The sequence below is a fragment of the Saccostrea echinata genome, unplaced genomic scaffold, assembly GCF_033153115.1.
Source record: "Saccostrea echinata isolate AGI-Se365-2 ecotype Australia unplaced genomic scaffold, CSIRO_AGI_Sech_v1 ptg000029l, whole genome shotgun sequence".
Lineage (NCBI taxonomy): Eukaryota > Metazoa > Mollusca > Bivalvia > Ostreida > Ostreidae > Saccostrea > Saccostrea echinata.
The window spans coordinates 38,580,434-38,593,311 of NW_026889778.1; the positions used below are offsets into that span (position 1 = coordinate 38,580,434).

The 12,878-nt window shown below is 31.4% G+C and overlaps 2 protein-coding genes across 2 annotated transcripts; one reads left to right on the plus strand and one right to left on the minus strand.

Moving 5' to 3' along the window:
- Positions 1 to 384: 384 nt before the first annotated feature.
- Positions 385 to 4,073, minus strand: LOC133194810 (ficolin-2-like). The gene is made up of 6 exons (XM_061330716.1): positions 3,980 to 4,073; positions 2,871 to 2,996; positions 2,122 to 2,264; positions 1,758 to 1,854; positions 914 to 1,078; positions 385 to 674 (listed from the first exon to the last, which is right to left on the minus strand). The coding sequence occupies exons 1-6, from the start codon at positions 4,059 to 4,061 to the stop codon at positions 427 to 429; spliced, it is 861 nt and encodes a 286-aa protein (XP_061186700.1). The 5' UTR covers positions 4,062 to 4,073; the 3' UTR covers positions 385 to 426.
- A 2,633-nt stretch (positions 4,074 to 6,706) lies between these two features.
- On the plus strand, positions 6,707 to 11,991 carry LOC133195288 (uncharacterized). The gene is made up of 6 exons (XM_061331139.1): positions 6,707 to 6,864; positions 7,305 to 7,405; positions 7,639 to 7,883; positions 8,094 to 8,232; positions 8,390 to 8,401; positions 11,629 to 11,991. The coding sequence occupies exons 2-6, from the start codon at positions 7,321 to 7,323 to the stop codon at positions 11,760 to 11,762; spliced, it is 615 nt and encodes a 204-aa protein (XP_061187123.1). The 5' UTR covers positions 6,707 to 6,864; positions 7,305 to 7,320; the 3' UTR covers positions 11,763 to 11,991.
- Positions 11,992 to 12,878: the final 887 nt, after the last annotated feature.

A 12,878-nucleotide genomic window follows, 5' to 3' on the forward strand; every position in this document is an offset into this window, starting at 1 on the left:
TAAATTTTGTGTAATTAAAATTTGGGTGGAAGTAAGTTGATTTTACTCATTTGTAAAATTATGATTGTTTGTTTGTTGTTTAACGTCCCTCTAGAGAATTTTTCACTCATATGAAGACATCACCATTTGCCGGTGGAGGGCTTCAAATTTTTATCTATACTCGGCACTCAGGGCCATTGAGCAGTGAGGGATCTTTTTCGTACCAGCACCTACTGCGACACGAGACCTCGGTTTACACAGTCTCATCCGAAGGACCGGTCTCCACGTCCCGCAGTGGGATTCGAACCCCCGACGTAAGGATCAACTCCGTACAATGCGACTCTAGAGCAAACGCTCTAATCACTGCGCCACGCGGGCGACTGCAAAATTATGAATAATACTGCAGAAGACTCAACACTCTCTTTATTGCGCTAAAGCCATATTTCCTCACATTTTCCTTCTTATCATCATTCTTGCCGTTTTCAAAGCCTTGTTGGCTTTTGTGAACTGGAACCAGTTCATGTATTGGGCTCCAGATTTCTCTGTTTTCGAAAAGATTCCATTGAGGTTGGAATGCAGACAACTTTTGTACCACCAGGCTCCGCTCCAAGATTTCGCACAATGAGAGTCAGACTCATCATTGTCAACATCTTTAGTGCTGAAATATGCTCCGTTGTGATATTTCAAACCGTCCCCTGTAATGAAAGGGAATAAAATAATGTACATACATCAGAAAAATTACGTTTCGTTCTCAGAGGTGTAGATTGAAATGAAGGTATAGTGCTCAAATAATGTAATCCAATAATAATTTAAATTTTGAATTTGACATACAAATTCAATCTGGTTTCAATGTCAGGAAAAGCATGAAAGACATGAAGAAATACCTATTCCCACTTCTAATAAGTATTATTATTGTGTACAGAAATAGAAGTACCGATATTTCCAATGTACCCTTCTACCGAAAGCTTGTACTTTTTAGCCTCGCTTCCAACGACGAAGTTGTAAAATTTACCATGACCACGATCTCCTGAGAACTTCTGAAGATCCACTCGGAGAACCTGGTTACCGTGCTGGGTCAGAGCATGGAGATTATCATTTCCTTAAGAAGAACGCCTTTTATCTGAACAAGTTTCAGCTAACCACTACACAAAATACACTAAAACTATAAAATATACTTTTCTCTAAAGCAATTCTATTGCAATGATTGAGAATTTCCATAATTTTTCCATCCCACCTTCTATTTTTCACTAATTCTGGTCAAATTTATTCTGGCTCTGAAAACAAAAAACTCAGCAACTTCTGAATAATTGTTTATAAGCTTAACCATTGTTACTGTACTGTCCTCTAGAACAATGTTTTTAAGGCTTCTATTATATATTGATTCATTGTTTCTGAAAAAGTTCAAAAAGACAAAAACCCGAACTTTAGGCAGAAAACAGACAAAATATGACCAGAAAAGACCTTATGGTTTTTGTCTAAACTTCTCTTTTAAAATAGCCAACTGTTCTAAATTTCTATTTATGTCACATTTTTCAAAGTGTATCACCAATCTTATCAATTATATGATATAATAAGGACTCAATGCGTTTTAAAGTTGAATTTAAAAAAAAATGACTTAACTCTGTGTGTGAACATGTAACATGTTGAATAGTATGATCTCTATTCGTAATAGATTTCATTACTTTGAAATAGTTACACGTAGTTCAATTGATAAATTGAAACTCTTTTAGAAAGAACACGAGAGAGAGAGAGAGAGAGAGAGAGAGAGAGAGAGTTACCTATCCAATATTCTTTAGATGGATTACCAAAACCAGCTTTGTAGTCATTCCATTTCCGGTCAAAGGTAGTGTTTCCGTCATAACGATTTTGGATAACCTAAAATTGCATATGTTGATCAGGTTAGTTGTCCTATTTTGTTTTAGAGTTTGGGATTTGGGTGAGGAATAAAATATATCAAACCCATTTTACCTTATTAAATATAATGAATTTCTCACCTAAGACACAATTGGTTGAACACCACAAGACGGAAAAATATCTTCATATGATAATGATGTATTGATGATGATTACATAAAAAAATATCTTTTGACTAATAACTACCTCTTTGATTACTAATAAGTATTAATTAAGATAATCAGGTTACCGTCCATCCCCCTCCCTCGGTGACCATGTCACAGTAAGCTTTGGTTGATGATCTGAGGTCAGGGTAAATCGTGTATACACCACTTTTCAACTTTGTTTTCGAGAATTTCAAAATGATGGAGCAATCTCTTGGTCTATAAATATCTGGGTAATAAAATGAATATTTGTTAATTGAGGATGCAATGAATTTAATTCAGTGGAGCAATATCGATTGTCGGAGACATCTAGAAAGTTAGATAAAGGTTTGGTAGAAAGGGATTAATATTTGTTTAAATGATAAAACCATAGCCAGCTGTTTATAGGAAAGAGGAATAGAAACATATATAGGAGAATAAATCAAAACTGGTGAGTAGTAAATATTTCTACGATTTTCATACCAAAATTAGGCATATCATAAATTGATCAATTACATATGAAAAAAACCGAGCATTAAAAGAGTTTTTAGGATATTTTATTTATTTATTTATTTTTAAAATACTGGACTTTGACATGAATGGATTTTTCCATGAATTCTGTGATATCTAGGAAGAACTTTTTTGATATAAATTAGTTTAGTTACTTTTTACAGGGTTGTTTTCGCCTAGTTTATCTCACCCATCAACAACCTTTTACACTTATAAACTCCCCCCACCCCTTAAATTCACCCAGAATTTCAAAGAAAGATAACTGTCTCCATTGATTTCACCCCGTTTCGAATTCGCTCACTGACGTCGAGATCGAAAATTTCCCTTTATGCAGTAGTTTCAATACTTGAATAGACAAGTCCTTTGTTTAGGATATACTGCTTGTGAACATCTAGAATGACAGGTCCGCTTATGGAGGCCTGTGCCTTAACTTGCTTCCAGTCGGTATTCTTCAAGTAATCACCAACTTTTCCTGAAATATTTCATTGAAAAACTCGACAATTATAAGACTCTGTTTTTTGTTTTGTTTTTATTATTACCTAATATTTATTCATGTGTAAATAGAATAAGTACTTCTAGAATGAGTACTTATACGTAAAATAATGTTTGATATCATTGATAACTTGTTGCTTAATCATTCTGAATCATTGTATATATACATTTACATACTTTATTGTAATTAGTGATCATTGTGATTTTAAAAAGTCTTGCCTTTAAATAAGTTCAATAAATATAAAAATACCCTTTAGAAAGTCTATCCCACAGGTTCTCATAATGAACAATTCACAGAAATTGCTATAAATTTATCAAATAAAAGTGTTTTCTTTCAGCTTATGTATATCAGAACTGTAAAAAATAAACATATCATATAGAAAAAATACCAGACTCCCTCAATAAGGGTAAAGAAATGACATTTCTGCTTATGAATTTATATAATTGCTCATTTCTTAAGACAAAATATTAGAAGATATCTCTACATATTCGAAAACAATGCATGTTTTATTCAGGTATTTAATAAGACGATTACTTCTTTCATAATATAGAAAAACTCTGTGTTCTCCAGCCCCGACAACAGGAAATAAAAATCTGTCGGTTTACTTCAATTTTATCTAGATCGTGAACCAGGGACTTGCTTTTGTCAACATGATTTTTATTATACTGTAAACCAACTAGAATTCGCGTCAACTTTTATTCGCGACTCATCAGTTTGAAATCAAACATTCTCTACAAATACAAACCAAAATAAATGGTTCGCGGCGATTAATATTCGCGAGTTAAAGTAGGTCGTGAAACTCGCGAATATTTCTTGCACGCAAATTAAAATTTGTTTTACAGTATGTTTTTTCTTACAGTCCCCTTAAAGGCTTTGATTATAAATATTGCTATCTTATGCATCTCCAAATTAAAATAAAACAACAAAGGTTAAAACTTTTCTTAAAATTGCAGTATTCTTACCTTTTATGTAAACGTGTGGCTGTCTAGCAGTTGCAGAATTTAAAACGAATAACGAATGTAGAACCATTAATAACAAAACCATTACGTCTGTATTCTTCTAGAATTAAAGGTTGAATTCAATTCAAACAATACTTGTTCAATGACAAATTTCTCAATAATCAACATTTTTGATTCATAGAAACGTGTATTACCTTCTGAAAGCAAAGTAGCAAATGGCTAAACTCTTCTAAAAAATACTGCAATATGTTTTCATTATTAAAACAATTAAACAAGATTTACGGGTCGTTAATACTTATAAAAGCTTACATTTTAAATCATATGGACATCAATTATACAAATTGTATTGGTTTACACATAAAACACCATGTTTTTCTTATCCAGTCTGATTTTCCAGCAAACAAGTACTGTAACATATTGCGATAAGAAGAAAGGTGCTTCATTTCATACAATTTATACCAGAAAGAGAAACTAGTAATTTCACTGTTCGTATATATTAATTTGTTGAAGAAAGCCCCTAACATTTTTTTTTACATAGGACACGTAAAATTTGTAGAATCAATGTTTCTGATTAAAGTTTGTATCAAATGATTCTTACAGAACAGTAAGGTATCGTTTTCCTTTGTGTTTTTTGTCTTTTGTCCATTTGTACATCTGTTTTCCAAAAAAAAAAAAAACTCCGAACCTGTAATTTAACTTAATTTATGTAGTTGAATTTTGAGAGGTAGGACTTTGATAAGTAGTATACAAATATTACATGATCTTGACCACAAGACACTGTACTATGATATACATTTTACCATACAAACTGAAAATTAATGCGTTCCGTAAGATATATAAAAATAAATCGGAATAGGTATACCGCAAAGTTGTGGGCTGACATGAATAAAGCAAAGTTATGAATCTAACCGATTGTTAAATTAAACATATATCAAGAAATGATTATCTTATAATGATAACTTACGCTTGAGGAATCCTACTTCTATTTAACTGTCAAATTTTATGATAAATACTATTCTTTCACAGTCTATCTGTGAATATTTTTGCATGGAATTCAATGCTTGTGTGCAAATAATAAAAATAAACTCACACTTTAATGATGATATATCAAGTGACACATTCATTCTTTGGAAGACTGTATTTTATTTATGAAGCATTAAATAAAGATAATTAACTATATTTATAAGCTTAGCAAAATATTGGCAAATCGTATATTATGATTCGTTTATAAGATATTTAGACGTTCATGCTCTCGTCATTTTTTTTATTATCTGCCAACACGTCAGATGTCAAAAGTAAAGTTATACAATTATCACAATCTTCCGCACATGTAACTGTACTTAGATAAACAAGTAACCAGCTATTAGATTCGGTGAAGTCTTTTTTTGCATTCGAAAATTATAATACACAGGTTTACAGAGTGATTCAAGAGCCATGACTGATTTTTACATAGAATATAGTACAAAATTGCCTTTCACATAAATGAAATCATCTATTGTCCATTTTTCTTTCGTTCTATTTCACTTATCTGGTAAACAAGAAAAGCTTCATATTAGACTTCCCTACTTTAATGTATTTCAATTCATTTTCTTGGGATATGATATACTTTGCAAACATTTGTGAAGAATATAAATTTTTCACACTGTTTTATAGCATAAATGAAATGTTGAGGAGATCACAAATGAATTTTTTTTTTTTATTGTGAAATGTTCAATTAACAAATTTATCATGTCCATTTGAATAAATACGTATTCGTTATTCAAAATAAAAACACTTTATTGATATATGATGGATTTCTGTTCAGAAAAAGCAGCGTAAGCGTCACATAGTATTTGTGAGTTCCTTGAGGTCAATAAATAAAATAGTATAAGATTAGTCAACTGACAATGATCTACTAACAAACATTGTGTTTCAATTTTGTGTGTATAATTCTTTCAATATCCATATTTGCTCTGCTCCCAAATTGTATTGTTTAAATGGGCTTTTGAAATTGATTACTATTCTTTATCTTCATATTTCATAAATGAAAACAACACAGCTGCTGCGTTAGATAACTTTAATTGTTCATTGTTAAAGAAAAAAAAAGGCTTTTGAAATAATTACATTGCAAATAAAGGTTTACTCTCAGTGAAAAAAAAACCAAACACATAACATTTAACATTTAAAAACAAGATTATCATTCAATATCAATTTAATAAATGAATTATTCAGTTTCTATTAGTTTTCATGCATCAAATTATATACCAGAAATACAATATTCTACACTGAGGTTTCAAACTGGCCTTCAAATTAATTCAAAGAGGCACTTATGATTTTATCATTTTTATTAAAACGGGGTATAGTGTGTAAAAGCTGGCAATAGTTTACAAAAGAAATATTAAATACGTAGTATTTTTGCAATGTTACATAAACTTAAGGTAATCTATGAGAGTAGTTTAAAAATACTGATATGTTCGATAGAACAAAGAACCATAAAACGCACAAAAACCGGTTTTCTGAATTATTTGATGACACTTGAAAGGAGAAATCGTTTCATTTAATTCATAATTTAATTGTGACCTTCTGATTCATCTGATGATAGATGAGGTATAGCGTAACGATGAATTACGTTTCATGTTTTACATGTAAGGAGAGTTAAAAACCATACAAGCGTGGTCAGAGAGTTGCACAACAGTGTTTCCATACATCGGCATATCGTTTGGCGCTGCATTTGTTGTTGCAAGCCATTAATCCATCGTTTAAAAGGTTAAATAATGGATCTGTTTTTATTGTAATAACACATTTAATGCTTACTTCTATCACTGAACAATGCCTTCGTGATTTTTATTTACCGAGAAGAAGACATCCAGGAAACACGTGCACAGATTTTTGTAGCAGTGTAAAGATAGGTAAGTGTGATTTCCCCCCGACCTTTCATTGATAGAATTTCCTGAAAAGTACGTTTTTTATTTTATTCTTTTTATACGAACTGATGTTTAAATAATTTATTTCAAAATTTGGAATTAATGCCCACTGTAAGCGATTTTAAACAAAATGCTGTGAAGCAGACGACAAACCTGTATGAATCAATAGGTATTTTAAGGATCACCGGTGTACATGTCCTCGGTCCTATAAGGTTAGAAGTTCACGTATAGTCAGTTTCTAATACGTTGGAAATATTTTTACCTTAGTCAGGGTCATTTAAAACTGGGGGAATCCGCATTATAATGGAAATTCCGCTTTATAAAAATAAATCTGGGAATTTAATAAAAATAGAAAAATCTAATGAAATAAACTCAAAACATACAAGTATTTTAGGGCTTTTTAATAACGTTTTTGTATTTTACAGCTGTTTTGTAAAGAAAATGGATCAATTATTCTTTTTGCTTATTGTCACGAGTATAGCAGTTTTTGTCAAAGCCAGTTTAGAAACAAATATGAACATAACATGTAAGTACAAGCAAAGTCACAACTCTCATTTTATTAATAAAGAATTTATTCTGTACAATGGAAAATTATTTGATCGAGTTTTTATTTGTGTTAAGATAGAAAACATTTTTAATTTCATCATTTTTCATTTCATTATCTGGTTCAAAATATTATAGATTGATATTTATGATGAAAACTAAGCAGAATATTTTGATCTCAAACCTTAAAAAAATGTCTAATTTTGATTATTTCAGATGTTTTCCCTGATAACACGTGTTATTTGTCATCGAAACCAAGACATATCAACACTTCTCTATTATTCATTTTCGAGTACGAAGGGAAGCAAATCCCTAATGATTGCCGAGAGGTGGCGCTTCACAATGCAGACGAAACTTTGGATATGTTTAAGTTTTGCATTACTCCTGTTTCTTTCATCGACCCAAACTGCAGCATTACTGTTGAATTTAAATACAATGAACGGGGCATCGAAAATATCATAGTAAGATCCCTCGTTTTTACTGTTCAATAATGGAATTTTTGGGCCAAATGACGTTTAAAATGAGTAACAAGCGTTATTTTGATGAATAGATATTAGTTACAATTATCATTTCAAACATAATGTTTAGTTATCATTGAAGGAATCTAATCATTTATTATTATGAAGGACTGAAGTAAAATTTGATCATTGAATTAACAATATCCTTTCCAGATCTTCAACTGCAATACAACAGCAAATGATACGTTTTGTACAAGTGAAGAAACGGAACTTGGCATCAATATAAAACCAGTAACTGGGTTTAAAAATGCCAATTTCACATTCATTATTCAAAATATAGCATCTACAAAATGTAAGTTAGTTTTCCATTTTAAAAAAAATTTCAAATATTTATATAAATTCTTGATTTTGCTTTACCATCGCTATCAGCAATAAAGTAAGAAATAAACATTTAATGATGTCAAAGGATTATATTTCATAATGAAATAGATTTCTTTTTTGTTTTGCAGTTTCATATCAAGGTAACAAATTATTATTAATAAACGAATTTCATTGTAATAAAGTACTAAAAAGATAATTATAAAAAATATTCATGGATACATATGTACATTTAAAAAAGATATAATTTTAAAACATTTATATGGATATAAATATGGGATGATCACGTGATGAAATCTCTACGAGGGTTGTTCGATAAATTCGTAGACGATCGCGATATATTTAGATTGCGTAATAGTACCCTTTCAATATTCTATCAATGAAATCGTTAGGAAAACTGTAAACAATATTTACAATATGAATAAAATGATTGAGATAAAAACTAAATAAAATATCATTTAATTCTATGTTATGACTCCTAGCGGCGCAGTACGTAAAATGTACTACAGTAACTTTAAAATTTAAATACTCAAATTGATAAGGCAATAGATTTTTTATTATGACACTAAATATATTGCCACTCAGGTATTATCTTCAATGACGAAGTGATGTCATATAGTCAAATTTTGATGTCGTTCGGATGCCTGTTTATAAAGAAACAGGTGATTCTAAAAGCCTTATCAAAATGACTAAACGGAATATTGACAATCAATACAATGTCGGGAACAACGGGCTGCTATCAAAATCTGTTTCTAGCTAGGGATGACAATACAAGAACCTATCCAGATGATGGACATGGCTGGGGACGCCTATCATGTTTTCCTGGCGGTAGCTTACAAGTGGCATAAACGATTTAGGGAAGGAAGAGAATCCGTAGAAGATGATGAAAGACCTCAGGAAATTGACGCTACCGTATTGGCGTCATACGCGAAGCAGTAAATGATGAAAGAACAAGCATTCTGAGAGTATTGCATTAGCAATACTAGTCCCCTACCGGCAAGTGTAATCTGGTTCCGTTCCCGTTAAAAATTGAAAATGCCATAATTCCGTCAAAAATTAATGAAGCGGGACGAAATGCAAACTTGATCTATAACTAATCAAGTTAAAGCCACATACCAAAAATCAGCTCAATATCTACAAGCGTTTAGAAGAAAATTGCGGAAAACCCGTAAAAATTGAAAAGGCCGTAATTCCGTCAAAAATCAATGAAGCGGAACGAAATGCAAACTTGATCTGTAACTCATCAAGATACACTTACATACCAAAAATCAGCTCAATATCTGCAAGCGTTTAGGAAAAAAGTGCGGAAAACCAAGTGGGACAGACTGACAGACAGACAGAGGGACAGACAGACAGACAGACGGACAGACAGACAGACAGACGGACGGACAGACGGACGGACAGACTCAGAGGAAACCTATAGTCCCCTCCGGTTTCACCGGTAGGGGACTAATAACAATAAAAGACTTACAGTTAGTAAATTGCTCAATTTTAGCTGTACATACAATTGATTTTTACAAGAAAACATCAACATGGAAAGAGTATGCGCTATTAAAACTCGGGATAAAAGCAGGTTTTACTACATATACCAAGAATAAGTTTAAAACATCCTAAATGTATTTACCTAGAAGGTGTGTACTTTGAAAAAGAGTAAAAAATAATTGACGTCAACTTGGACGTTATTGAAAGTGATTTTACTGCGCCGCTTATCGATGCTATGCGTTTCTATATTTGGTGATGTATTTCTTTAATTTTTGCATTTTTTTTGAATTTTATCTTACCTAATATATTGACATTAAATATAAATATCTGTACCTAAAGACTGTAAAATAGAAAAAATTGTCTACGAATTTATCGCACAACCCTCGTATATCCCGATAAATGTTTAATGATGATACCCTGTTACTTAAGTGACTGCTTTCCAACAAACTTTTGCGTATTATGATTTAAATCTATGAAATGATCAACAGTTTAAATTGAATGTGTTGAACTAGTCGACTACTTATGACGCCACTGTGAAATAATGATCAATCCTCTATGTCATAACATTTCATTTGTAGTGATGTGACGTTCTTATATTCATACAGTGATAGATACGGATTGCTCATCATATAGCGTAATATAAAATAAAACCTTTGCAAATTTATATATCAGTACAAAAATTTACAAAATTTTTCTTCTTATCATATGTGATATACACAGGAAATGAATGGAAATCTAAAAAGAAATATATTATAGGGTTATTGAACTTATATTGGTGAATATTGGCACGAACCGGCAATTTAAGTACACGAGCTTGCGAATGCATTTGTACAGCCAACGAGTGCCAATATCCACCAATGTAAGTTCAATAACTCCTTTACTCTATAGTGAAAACTATAACTCAATAAATCCTTTATTATATAGTGAAAACATCTCCCATTGATGTAGGTTAATTATTTCAATTAAATGACTCCAATTAATAAGAATTTCTCAGTTTCGGTATTTGAATTAACGTCAGTCCTTTAAGTGTCATCATTCCAATGACCCTACCAAGCGTTGTGATTTAGAATGTTTCAGGAATGCCCATTTACGTAAGATAAATTCAGCGTTCAATAAAAAGCCAAGTTACTGAAAAAAAATCTCTAGAGTTTTATGAGTTTTTTTTTATTATAAACTATTCATTATGTGTATGATAATTTGTATTATAAGAGCAGTAAGGACAGTACATATAAATGGCTGATACTTGCACTTTTTTCGTTCAATGAATCCTTTAAAATCATCTTGATAACAAAAAAACCAAATCACAGCCACGCAGAGCATCCTATAGCGATAGTAATCTTCGCCCAAGCCGGACACGTTTACTTTTAAAAAATTACTTAACTGCATCGAGTTTTATGTATTTTGGATAGGATGGAGATATGCATTTATAAAGTAGCATACAATTTACAAGAATACTAAAATCAGAGCAATATCATTCCAATTTGCTCAGTTTTTAATTATTCTTTATTATTTACATGTAACTTGAACAACTGAGTTGTAATTAACCTACATGTATATCCGAGAAATAATTTACCTTTAATATTGAAAATTAATATGATTCAACCTATTACAATGCGAAAGAAATATGCAAAATCTGCTGCTCCTTTGTAGGAGGGTGCTCCTCTGGTCTTGCCCATAAGCTTGTACACTAACACACCCACAGACAATGTCACACATACGCACATTGGTGATGTTATATCCCTTTCGCAACGTAGGAAAATGAACGATTCATCCCAATTCATAATATAAAAATAACACGTATAATACTAAGATTTTGCTTTTAATCTACGTACAATACTTATAGATTAATGATTTGTGTATTATAGGGATTTTTATTGCTATTTTGCAGCTGTTACAGACGTTGGAATGTTTGCTGGGATCGTTGTCGGTTGTATCATTGCTTTTCTTATCGTTGTCGTTGCATGCTATGTTTATATTAGAGGAAGAAATTCAAATGGTCCTTATCACCAAGCCAAATCATAGACATTACTATACATCGAATAATACGTGTATACATAAAAGACTCACCAGTAGCAATTGCTGTTCTGTGGCGGTGTCACGTTCCCTGAATGAACAACCATCGAAGATACTCGCTTCAAAAATGTACACCTTTTTATTATATTTTTTTCAAATTTGTAGAATTGTTTACATTTGTGAAATAGTAGCGTATGTTATTGCGGAGCAATTTGTTTTGTCAGATGACATTTATTTTCTTGCCAATTTGATTACATGTAGAAATTTGAAGAATAAATAGTTCTAATGACTTTATTATCCAAATTCAAATAGTATATACTATAAACACTGAAGAAATTGTAAACATACATGTTTTGCAATGAATGTGCATATACCTTTAAAAAATATTTTAAAATCTTGCCTTAAGAAGTTTGGCCATTTTAGGTACAGCTGAAGTTCCTTGTACTGCGGCTGTATACTAGACAGTATAATGTCTTTAAATATTAAAAACATTATAGTGAATCTCCCTAAATCACTTAAGTACACGCAGTAAACTACACGAAAAGAAGTCAGTGGTACTCAGCTGTAGTGAGGAAATTGAAATAAAGATACTATTCATTGTCAGTGAACATTATATATTGAACAATAAAAAGGCTTGAAAACCGACAATAGCTTTATAACAGTTTTCCCTTCACATAAACCTTTGAAAATGAGTTTATTTCTCCGCTTTGTAAATAATAATGGCCCGGCAAGAATTTGTGGGTTCCCTATCGTTATCACTGTTCTGTCTTTCTGTCTGTCTGTCAGTCTGTCTGTCCGTTCTGTTTGTTCTTTATAACTTTGGAGTGTTGAACATTAAGAATAGGTTATTGTGACCTTTATTTAAAATGATATGGCTAAATATGGAAAAATTCTGTCCGACCCATTACTGGAAAACTATATATTAGAGTAATCAAACTAGGTCAATTGTTTCATCTTAGACAAAAGGTGTGTCGCATCCTACTTAAAGTTCACTGGGACCTTTAATTAAGGTAAAATTAAAAAAAAAAAAATGTTTTTAAGTTACACAATGAGAACTGAGGGTATTGCAGTAACCATATTAAAAAATGTCAAATCAAGAAAATACACGTTTTCATTATTTACTGT